General features: G+C 35.8%; 3 protein-coding genes across 5 annotated transcripts in view; 2 read left to right on the top strand and 1 right to left on the bottom strand.

Moving 5' to 3' along the window:
• Window positions 1-384, bottom strand: part of LOC21410646 (CDK5RAP3-like protein) — a 3,759-nt gene extending 3,375 nt beyond the window's left edge. The window contains exons 1-2 of the mRNA XM_024175412.1: window positions 257-384; window positions 40-53 (exon numbers count right to left, since the gene is read on the bottom strand). Coding sequence (XP_024031180.1) covers window positions 40-53; window positions 257-317 — 75 coding nt within the window. The 5' untranslated portion in view covers window positions 318-384. The remainder of the gene's footprint in view (window positions 1-39; window positions 54-256) is intronic.
• Window positions 385-589: 205 nt separating this feature from the next.
• On the top strand, window positions 590-2,981 carry LOC21410647 (outer envelope pore protein 16-3, chloroplastic/mitochondrial). Of its 3 annotated transcripts, none has more exons than XM_024175432.1 (3): window positions 590-664; window positions 1,343-1,696; window positions 2,647-2,981. In XM_024175432.1, exons 2-3 carry the CDS (start codon window positions 1,363-1,365, stop codon window positions 2,793-2,795), a joined length of 483 nt encoding a protein of 160 aa, XP_024031200.1. In that variant the 5' UTR covers window positions 590-664; window positions 1,343-1,362; the 3' UTR covers window positions 2,796-2,981. The 3 variants fall into 3 exon arrangements, with proteins under 3 accessions (XP_024031200.1, XP_024031199.1, XP_010111389.1); XM_024175431.1 differs by having other exon boundaries at window positions 591-664; window positions 1,333-1,696; XM_010113087.2 differs by having other exon boundaries at window positions 618-664; window positions 1,350-1,696.
• Window positions 2,982-6,497: 3,516 nt separating this feature from the next.
• On the top strand, window positions 6,498-9,032 carry LOC21410648 (rhodanese-like domain-containing protein 9, chloroplastic). Its single transcript, XM_010113088.2, has 6 exons — window positions 6,498-6,631; window positions 6,884-7,134; window positions 7,226-7,376; window positions 8,130-8,215; window positions 8,312-8,416; window positions 8,678-9,032. The coding sequence occupies exons 1-6, from the start codon at window positions 6,585-6,587 to the stop codon at window positions 8,746-8,748; spliced, it is 711 nt and encodes a 236-aa protein (XP_010111390.1). The 5' UTR covers window positions 6,498-6,584; the 3' UTR covers window positions 8,749-9,032.
• Window positions 9,033-11,756: the final 2,724 nt, after the last annotated feature.

An 11,756-nucleotide genomic window follows, 5' to 3' on the forward strand; every position in this document is an offset into this window, starting at 1 on the left:
GCCCAACCCCTCCCCCCACCCCGCGGTTTTTCTCTCCCGATCACCCAGCCACTCTTCAATTCGATCACGAACCGAGAAAAATCAAAGGAGAAGTCAAATTTCCAATCCAAACAAACACTAAAAAAATATATAACTTTTATAATTGAAAAAGAGTTGAATCAGGTTCTGTTTCGTTCGAATTTCGAGAATTTTCCTGATTCTGCATGTCTGAAATAAAGATGAGAAAGAAGTGAGAGAAAGAGAAAGGTTTCGTTACCTCCGAGACGAGAAAACGTAATGTCTATGGGGAGGTTGCGAATGTCTTCGGGACTCTGCATTTTCCGGGAATATCTTTCTGCTTTCCGGGAAAACGAAACAAACAGTCTGTCTCTTCTCTGCTCCGACTCTTCCTCGGCTTTCACAGTACTGCCGATTGCGTAGTCAATGCGTAGGCGTAGCAAACCAGGCTTGGGCCTGCATAACGTCCTTCCACTTTGGGCCGAAATTTTAAGGGCCCATTTACCTAGTAGGCCGTGTAAGTAGCCAGGCCCAAGGGTATTTCGGTCATAATGGAAATGCTTATGCTCAGTGCTTAGATGAAAATCCGACTTGGACATAGTTATTAGCAGCTGCTTCTTCTGCTCTTTCAGTCTGTTCCCAAATTCCTCTTTATTTCATCTAAAAGGTATTTTCCTGATTTCTTATGCGATTTTTTGGTTATATTTTATGCATTTATTTTATTTTTTTTGTATGTAAATTTTTCTGGGCTTTAATCTGATGATCAATATTGTTTTTGATTGATGACTTGATCTAGATTCTTTCGTCAAAATTTACTCGGATTATCGCGATTTGGATGCTTTTTCTGTTGCCCTAATTGCAATAGGATGAAGAAATTTGGGGGTTTTGGAATTTGAATTTTTGTCTCTACTGTATCTATTTGTGATATCGACTTTTCGTTTCGAAAATCTCAATGAAAGAGCTAAACTTGATCCTTTTTTTCCCGAGAAAATGCTCATTGTTTTCGACGAAATTAGTTTTCTTTGGAATGGGAAATTTGCGCTTCTAGAAGTTATTACGTGTGAAACCATTGAATGACATTGTCATTGTGTAAGTTGCCTAACCCTAAGAATCCCCAAATCAGTGGAAATGGAAGGTTGAATAGGTTTTCGTTGTTTTATGATTGATGATATTCTTTTGGAATGAATGGATATAGAAAAAGTTGCGATTTCCTTGGATATTTCATGTTAGTATTTGTGATATATATATATATATATATATATATATATATTGGTTTTTGCTTACATTTTGAATTGAAAATACATTCGAAGTGATTTTCTTTGTAACCTTATGCAGTTTGGTTTAGTGCCCAGTTAGTAGAAAGCCATGGTGGACCCCGCAGAGCGTAGATACTTGGAGGATGAGGATACACCGGTTATGAAAACCATCAAAGGTGCAACGATGGGTTTAGTTTCTGGAACCATCTTTGGGACTGTTGTCGCTACTTGGTACGATGTGCCTCGTGTAGAAAGAAGTGTCGCTCTTCCAGGACTCATAAGGACTCTTAAGATGATGGGTAACTATGGCCTAACGTTTGCTGCAATTGGGGGAGTTTACGTTGGTGTTGAGCAGCTCGTGCAGCATTATCGGATGAAGAGGGACTTTATCAATGGAGCGGTTGGTGGTTTTGTTGCAGGATCAACTATTCTAGGTTACAAAGGTGAGGATTTCTTTGGATATCCAATTGTTTGATTCAGGATGTAAAGTGTAGTAACCTACTATCCACTTGGTTTTATCTTTATCCAGAATGTCAATTATTATTATTTTCATGTGTGAATTTCTTTATTCTATAGTTCACAAATTCTTCAAATGAAATCTTTGGGCACTCTTGGCTTGAAAAAGCTAAAGGATTGAGGAGACCATATGTGTGGTGCTAATATAGCGAGATTAGTACTTGTTTCTGCTTGTTAGAAGGAAATATCCTAGGTTTGATGATCTTGTATTTGTTGCCATTACTACTAACTATCCTAGTTTGAAGGTTGTCGGATTTAAATTCTGAGTATCCGTTTCTTGATTAATGTTCGCGTTGTGCTTTGTTATTGAGTGTCTTGCTATATGATAAACTGTATTAACCTTAGAATCAGAGACTAAATTTTTTTTAACCTCTCCTTGTATAAGCAATGGAGCATCCACTATTTTGTTGCTTATGGTTTTTGGTGCTGTGGTAGATATGCAGCACTCAAAATAAAAGTTGTTGTGCTCACGCTTTTATTAACTGTATAATGTTTGACACAAATGGTAATACTAACCACGTAGGTTTACGAAATTCTGAAATCAATTATTTGAATTCTACAGCTATTTTTCTTTATTCTTCCGGTACTTCAATTCAATTCATAGATTTCTCTTATTAGTATATTTCCAATACTAGCCCGAATAGACATGAATTTCTGTCAATGCAAATTTACTAGACCGTCTAGAATCATTTTGTCTTTGTGTAGCTTTGAGCCATAGGGTTTTGTATTCTGGTTGATGTCCGTAAGTCATAACTCGTAAAAGTTTGTAGGCTATCCATTTCATAATTCATAGATGTAAATAATGGACAAACACATTCAATGTGGTATATATACTATTCAAAACTGAACTTTGATTATCGATTGGTCCATTTCACAGGGAGGAGCCTTTCGACTGCAATTTCTGCCGGAGCCGCTTTGGCAGTCACTTCTGCGGTTATTGATGCTGGAGGTCAGACCACAAGAATCGACACCGGCAAGGAGTACTATCCTTACACCACCAAGAAAAGATCCTCAGCTGAGTCATAATCAATTGATGCTGTTATTGACAAAAAAAATATGTTGAGTTAATTGGAGAGAATGAGCTGTGATGTTGAACTAGCTGTATTTTCAGAGATGTAATCATACTCATCCTTCTTTCCATGCTTTTGGAATTAAAGTGTTTAGAGCTTGAATGGATGTTTTGAATAAATTTGATTTGTCATCGCTTCAAAATAATGTCTCAAATAATTGTAAAACTCTCTTTCAGACCTTCATTAGCTTTGAAAGTACTGAGAAACGGAGATCTTAGAAATGAACAAAATAGGAACAATAGATTATAAGAAACTTCATTCCTGGGATGGAACATAATCCAGATTCAACAAACTGGCAATGTTTATTTAGTTCATCGTTACATTCTTAAAGGACCACTAAAACATAAATCAAACTTAAAACACCGCTTGATTTTTTGTATGAATGGCTTGATGAATAAGCGAATCGTGTTATGGCGCAGTCTTAGCAGTCAAATGCACAGATGTGGCAAAATGGAACACCGTTGATTTTCTCCTTGACTTGTGATGCTTGATATGTGATCTAAAAAACAAAACCATCTTGACAGGAAAAAATTGTATAAGAAAACTGAAGCAAAAGTAGCTAATCCATTCTTCTATACGACTTTGAGAATGAATAGCCATGCACAATAGATGAAAACTACAATTATTTCAATCATTCAAAGATTTTTTACTTTTTTAATTTTTTTTTCCCTTAAGACGTAAAGAAAAGATCATTGGACAGAAAAAAAAAAAAAAAAAAAAAAAAAAAGACCAGGAAAGAGGGAGGAAAAAAAAAAAACAATAAAAAAGCGCAGAGAAGAGAGAGATAGACTAAAAACTATGCCAATGTACTCAAAAGACTAGAGACGAGAGAGCTTTGGCTTAACAGGAAAGTGAGGAACCAGAAGTGGTGCTGGGTTTTCATCTTCAACGAATTTGTGCTCCAGAGGCTGCCTCAACATGTCTTCTGTATACCCACATAGACCAAAACGATGCAAACATGAAGAGATTGTTGAAAATAAAGAACCCCACATAATTCTTTTTCTCTCTTTTTGAATCTGATGGCAAAATATTCTACAATGTTGAAGCAAACTTATCTTCCTCACTCCTTTTAAGTATTGGGATAAAAGGGATCAATGTTGAGTCATCTGTAGAGAAGCACTTACTTTTGTTTGACCGATGATGTGATAGGTATGCACCATTTAATGGTTAGTATTCTGAGAAATGTTTTCCTTGCAAAAAGTCTCATTCCTAGCCTCCTAGGTAGGACTTTTAACTTGTCTTGGTCGTTTACTACTTAGTAGAGATGTTTCATTGATAATTTTGTTTGGGCTTCTTCTTTTCCTGTCTCCTTTTTTATTTGTTCTTGAATAATCAAAACAGTTCTAGACAGGATGTCAACTACTTAGGATGCCATATATAATTTTTATTTCAGTATTAATCAAAACCATATTGAATCTTATTTCGTTGCACTCGAATTTTTTCATGAAATGACTTCTAAGAGTTCTGAACAGGGTGTCAATCTAGTTGGGATGTCATGGACAATTTTTATTTCAGTATCAACTAAAATGGTTATTGAATCTTATTCTGTTGTACTCGAATTTTTTCATCAAAATTGTTATCTTGTAAGTATATTGATGTTTAAAATCTTGAAAAATAAAAATAAAATAAAATAAAATAAAAGGACTATATACATCTCTCTTTAAGTATAAACCTTTCATGAACTCCAAAAAGACTTTTTATTATTAGCTCTCACAACTAATAGGCATTGTTTACATTACTCATATATATTTAGAGGTTGCAATCTTGATGTCCAATGTTACTACATACCCTCTTTTTTTTTTTTCTTTCGTGTGTATATATATATATATATATATATTATATCCTTGGCGTTCAAAACTTTACTCCAATTGATCCATAGATCCTTACCCTCTACGCGGATAGGGTAAATCTCGTTCCTTAGCCGTGACCTCAAAAAATTGATAGCACTCAATGGGAATTGAACTTTAGACCTAATGCTTCCTGAAGCACTTGTGATTCACCATTGAGCTAACCCCTTGAGGTTATTACACTCTCTCTTTTAAGATTTGAGATAGAATTATTACAGTTATGTTGACCAAGTAAATAACTATTCCAACAAACCTCTATTATAATTAAATTAACCATGTATTTTACTGATAATGTACAGAAAAATGTAGGAACGAAGAAAGTGTTTCACAACATCACTTATTTTGATTATTTTTCTTCCGTGTTACTACTACATTATTAACCATCACAAATAATTTGTATAATCACTACAAGTAATTATAGAAGCAATACCGTGACGATTAATAAATACTATTATTTTTAGAATAATTTCATATTAGAGTGATTAGTAAAAATCATAATCAACCCGAAGATGAAAAAAAAAAATAGATGTATCTATCCCCCTAAACCTATACTCTTATAAGGTTTTTCTTTTCTTTTTTTTTTTTTTGAAAATTGTGCTTGAACTTTTTTATTTTACGAAAATATATGTTTTGTTTACATGAGTATGAGTCAATCAGTGATTGACTAATGAACCATTGATCCACGATCAATCATGATTGATAGATTTATTATTAATTTATTAATGATTTATCATTAATAAACATGTAATTTGTTGATTAAAATTGATTAATTACTAATTAATTTTAGTTTATTATTAATTAATATTGATTAATAATAAAGAATAATTGAGTTAATCAGTGATAAATTTGAATCAATCAGTGATTGACTGCTGAGTTAATCAATGATTGACCGTTAAGTTAATGAAAACAGTTATTTTTACAATTTTGCAAAACTTCGGCCATTTATAAAAATAATATCCTTCAAAAAAGGCTATTTGTGCTGAAATTCTCTCTTTTTTTTTTTTTTTTTTTTTTTTTGAGAAACCTCACCAAGGAAATTTTATTAAAAGAGAAAGAAAAAGATATACATCAGTAATAGAGAGGTTAAGAATCCAACAAGAAAAAAAAACCCTAAACTTATATCTTGTAAAAGCAGAAGCATACAAACCAAACTCTCTAAAAAAACTTGAGACATTATGCTTACCAAGTGTAACAGCAGAAACTACACCAAAACAAGCCAAACAATCAGCTACACTTTTAACTATCTAACCAGAAATTCCTAAAGAGTTTTGACAACTTACCCCTTAAACTTCTAATTTTGATAAATCTATGCCCCTTCCCCCTTCCTAAACTTATAAAGTTGTTATATTGTGCCACATTTTATCAATTTCTTGGATTTTTATTTGATTTTAGGATTAAAAATTAGAGAATTGAGACACTTATTTTACAATTTAAATTGTGATGTTGGATACTTCTGTCAAACCTACATTATCACCAACACTTTAATACAATCATTGTCAAAATAGAACATATTTTAAAACTTTTAATGTTGCAGGGTAACTTAAAAAAATTAGAAATTCAAGAGGCAAGTTATTATGTCCGGACAAGTTCAAATGTGCAAAATACCCATAATTTAATCGATAGATGATTCACGTGGCACCATCTATCGAAGTATCATCTCCAACGGTCCCCAACAAATCTTGTAGAAGATACCACCCAGGATGCTCTAGAGAAGAAGTGAGAGATTTGAGAAATGTATCCTCTTCTAGTTGCCACGTGGCAGAAACCCATTGACTCTTCCAAATTGCTTGGGCCAATTCATGGCTGGCTTCCCTTAACTATCACAGTGCACTGCTTAGAGAGAGAGAGAGAAAGAGGGAGAGAGAGAGAGAGAGGGAGACTACAACTGCACCTCCAAAATGGCCGGACTTGGCACTTATTGTTGCTCAACTTTCTCTTCCAAAAGGTAAAGAAATCTCTGCTTCAATGATGGGGAAAATCTTTGATCCTGGTTCTGTTTTTTATGAAGATAAATTCAAGATTTTTAAACATTTTCCTAGTGATAAACTTTAGGATTTGAGCTAAACTTTTGCTTAGAATTTTCTAGCTGTAAACTTTATTTCAGTCTAAGTTTGTTACTCAACTATTATGTTATACATGTGGGAATACAAAAAATAAAAATAAAAAAATTATGAATTTGGGGTCTTGTTTTGAGCAGTTTAAGGACATCTCCATTGGAATTCAAGTCTCTCACTCATCGCGGAGGAACCGTCGTGGGAAATCCGATTCGTCGGAGAGGTTTGGCCATTAGAGCAGAAGTGAATTATGTGAGTGCTGAAGAAGCAAAAGAACTTATTGCTGAGGGATACACAGTTCTTGATGTCAGGGATAAATCTCAATTTGATAGAGCACATATCAAGTCATGTTACCATGTCCCTCTTTTCATTGAGAACGAAGACAATGACTTTGGTAATAAAATTAAAAATTGCTATATATTCATCAACAGAAATGTCTCAATTGTTTGCTTGTGTTGAGCATTTGTTATTTTGATTTTGTGCAGGCACAATTGTGAAGAGGACTTTGCACAACAACTTCTCGGGTTTGTTCTTCGGTCTGCCGTTTACTAAGCCTAATCCCGAGTTTGTTCAATCTGTTAAAAGCCAGTTTTCATTGGGAAGTAAGCTCTTGCTTGTGTGTCAGGAAGGATTGAGGTTAGTTTATGTCAAATATTTGAGAATTATTTGTCATTTGACATTCTTTCTTGAGGACTTTGAACCATGTTGTGTTTACACATTGCAGTGAAACAAGTTCTCAAACCAATAACTATTTCATAGTGATTATTCCTAAGAATAGCGAGACAAAAATTTGGGTTACAAAAATATTTGCTAAGCAACATTTTGTCCTTATGTTTGAAGAGAATACAGGAAAATTGAGAAGGATAGGTATATTCGCCGAGTAACTAGAAAGATAGAAATCAAAAGTCATGACATGACAAGCTCATGTAAAAAGATGTTTTCTAGCTAGAAGCAGATATTTCATGAGATAATAAGAAGCATTCGCCCGGTAACCAAAAGATTTCCACATCCGATACACGAAATTGGTAAGAGTACTTGAAGGATAGCTGACAGAGGCATACCGCTATGGCTAGACTAAGATGCAAAACTAGGAGATAATTGCTAATCACAATACTTAACTAAACCCCACCTAACCTAATTGAGGCTCCTCCTTTGCTGGATCGGTAGGATCATACTCAGATCGTAGATTTGACCAAGACCTGCTAACCATAACAAATATTTTGTGGGGTCATTTTCCATTTGACATGAGAATTGGTATCACCTAGATGTTGAATGAATATAAGTTAGTTTTTCCTTATATGTTTATCACTTGAGAAGCAGTCTTCTTTTTTCTTTTTTCGCCTAATCTGGAAGCCATTTGACAAGATACTGTTTCTTTTTAATGTCAAGGTCTACTGCTGCTGCTAATAAGTTGGAGGAAACTGGGTTCCAAAACTTAGCATGCATAGTATCTGGTCTTCAAACTGTCAAACCAGGTTAGAATTAATTAACTTAAACATATTATTCCTAATCTGTCTCATACTTTTTAGTTTAGATTAAGATATGATAAAGTTTGACTTTTGCCCATGTAGGAACACTTGATTCTGTTGGTTCCACTGAGTTGCAAGATGCTGGTAAAGCTGGTTTAATCACTATTCAAGGCAAAATCTCGGCTGTGCTTGGAACTGTACTTGTCTGTAAGTCCTCTTTTTTCCGCTTTTTTTTTTTGGGTGCACTTATATGCACATATCTGACCATTAAAAAACTAATATGATATCAACAAATCTTATTGGTGGAGCCAAATGGCCTTCTCCACCATAAAAAAAATCCATTTTTTTTAAGTTGCTTGAAATGTACTTGTTTGTAAGTCCTGGTTATGGAACAGTTTTGCTTTTAAAATTTGATATGTTTGAAATCTGTCAGTGACATTTGTTTTCCCTTGTTTTATCAAATTTCAGGTGCATATCTATTCATCACATTCTTCCCAGATCAAGCAGAGAAGTTGTTTCAGTTGGCTCCTACAAGCTAGCTCCTATAAGAATACGAAATATCTCTAATCCCTCTGTCAATTGACTGAAGAAATTGCAATTTTTGGACCTCGGCGACATAGATGTATCGGTGAATGTTCATGTCTATAAATAGCCAATTTCTTTGTTCTCAATTTGGCTTTTTAATAGTTAGCAATTTAGCACAGCGCCCTTACTAAACATGAATTAAAGAATAGGAGATAACCTCCGAGGAGGGAAAGCCAAAAAGGAATTTAATTTTAGTTCGAGAATTATATTTCAGCCAAAAAAAAAAAAGAAAAAAAAAGAATAGAATTCCGTCTAGGTGTTTGTTTAGTAGTCTATCAGAAAATCTAAAATAAGAATGAGTGTGGTTACAGCAATACCATTTTGTAGAGAAAATAATTGAATTAAAATGGGATTACTTCTGATAAAGGAATTAAGCCTTATTTTGTATGGACCGGAATTCAATTTCATAGATAAGAAGTAGAAATTAAACATCCAAATTCAAAAGGGAGTTTCTCTAGTAGTTCTTGAAAAAATGAACTGTGGGTAGTCTTTTACTTTTTAACCATCAGATATGTATCAGAATCTGTCTTTTCTGCATACTTTTTTAATTTGATGTGATTTTGACTAGATTCAACGGTCAAAAACTGAGACTACCAGTAGGTGGACTATCAGAGAAACTTCCAATTCAAAATTAGGAACTTAGGGCGCGTTTACGAAACCATAAACAAATCTAATGGAAAGATAATGAGATTGGAAAGGAAAGTAAATAATAGTAATAAGGATTATTAATTCCCTTTCAAGTGCTTACTTGACTATTAGATTGTATAATAGAAAAAAAAACTCAATTTCTTTTCTAGTATTTACTAAACTTGAGAATAGCAACATTATCGTAATCACAAAAAGGTCATTTTATACAATTAAATAATCATCAATGATATAATAATTTATTAAAGGTAAATAAGTAAATTTGACATTCATTCCTTTTAGCAAAAAGTGTGTATCATGGGGTACGAAGATTGACATTCCCCTTCCTCATTCCTTATATTGTATGTGAGTCTAGATCTGTTGTCCTCATTTTCATGTCTTGGTGGCTGTCCCTCCACTACTTATTTGCAATGTGTTGGGACCCGGTAGATTCGGTGCGTATGACATGTCAAGGGTATACACATGCAAGTACCGAATTCGGTGGTGTTGGTGATGACGCAGACGAAACACGCGGCGTTCACAGAGGAGCTTGTACGGTAGGACCTCTAACGAAGAAGAGGGGATCGACTAAGCCCAAAGTACGCCGAAGAAAATGGATTCTAGGGCCCACTTTGTCGCCAAATCGCCAAGACGCCAACGTACACACAGGGAAGGAGTTCTTGTAAAGTCATGGAGATCGCATGGACGAAGTATGGTGGGAGGAGTGATTGAACAGTTGATGGAGATTTGAATCAGGAAGGTGGATAAGGCTACTTAGAGAGGTGCTCGGAGGACAAGCACAAGTTGCCTCTGGAGTGAGAATATGATTCATAAGGTGTGGATAAGGCTATTTGGAGGAGTGCTCCAAGGACAAGCGCAAGTTGCGTCCGGAGCGGATGTATGACTCGATTGGTATGGATAAGGCTGTTTGGGAGAGTTAGTGAATTCTCACTCCGGAGGAACGTAGGTCACTCCGTGAGCAAGTTTTACGGACTTTTAACAAAGGAGGCAAAGCCCACTTCAGAGGAACGCATGTTGCTCCAAGAGTAGACGTCAACAGACAAAGTTTTATGTCTTTCCGGAAGTGTGCTCCAGAGCGGCGGAGTCCGGCCATAGAGGTGGATTTTCGGACTTCCGGAGAAATCTCAGAAACTTCATATATAGCTTGTAGATGAGTTTGGATGGATCAAATGAAGTGTTTGAAGGTTTTTTAGGGTGAGACTTGGGCAGAGTTTCAGAATTCACTCGAAGGTCTTCGAGCTCGAAAAGCACAAGCTTGAAGAACTTACTTGAACTCTTAGAAGAAAAACACTCAGAGTTTTGGTAAGGAAGAGACCTTCTCAGATGGTCAAGTATAAGAATGGTCTTGAGTGTTGTGTCCTTGAAGTGTTGATAGAAGGAGGTATTTATAGGAAAAGTTTGGGAGATTTTGGCGGTTGCTCCGGCGCCGTATAATCACGCCTTGACAAAGGCTTGTATGAACCATTTCCCTTTGGAGCAACTGCATCAGGTGGCTTTCCTCTTTGACAAACAAATTGGTCGAAAATGAGTGTATTTGGAGGCAAAATCTGGAATTCTCGCTGACATTGGACCTTTCTCAGGTCTGGAGATCATGGTGTGTTTGACTAAGTCTGGTGCTCCGTGGACACTTCTATTCTTGGAGGTCTGAACGCAAGACAAACTAGCTCCAGAGCGCTGCTTTCCGTTGTTGACTAAACAGACATCGCTGGAGCACCTGACACATTCAACCTCCATAGAGCACGGGGAGAACCTTCAGATACAGAGGAGTCTCTCGGAGCATGGGAGGTATCTTCGGTCATGGAGGAGTCTCTTAATTGATCTCCGTGGTGGCCTCCACATTTACGTCTTCGGAACTAGCACAAAGACAGACTTCAGCTGGCTTGCTCCGGAGCAAAAATGCTCATGCGCTGACGCCGGAGGGGAAGGTCCTAAAGCTTAAATTTCAGGCTTTTGAGTCTCAAAGGGTAAGGAAATGACTTTTAGGACTCCTAAAGGACAAGGTAAAGGACTTCTAAGGTTAAGTTCTCCATCACTGACTTATTCATTAGCCCATTTATTTTAAAACCCCCCAACAGGGATTCAAAATCGGATTGGATTAAGAAATAAATCAACCCATTTGATTACCCATGGCCCACAAAACCACGGCCCACGCGAGTTCCCTGAGCGTGACTTGAGTCCACAAAGCGAGCCCAACAATGTCACAGGACAGAAAGACAGAATTATTGAGTCTAGATCCTTGTACGGGTCTTTTACAAAAACGATCGTCAACACCCTGTCATCTAAGTTTAAGAATTTAACCATACAAATAGGAACAAAA

This window comes from Morus notabilis, unplaced genomic scaffold (assembly GCF_000414095.1).
Source record: "Morus notabilis unplaced genomic scaffold, ASM41409v2 Scaffold78, whole genome shotgun sequence".
Taxonomy (NCBI): Eukaryota; Viridiplantae; Streptophyta; class Magnoliopsida; order Rosales; family Moraceae; genus Morus; species Morus notabilis.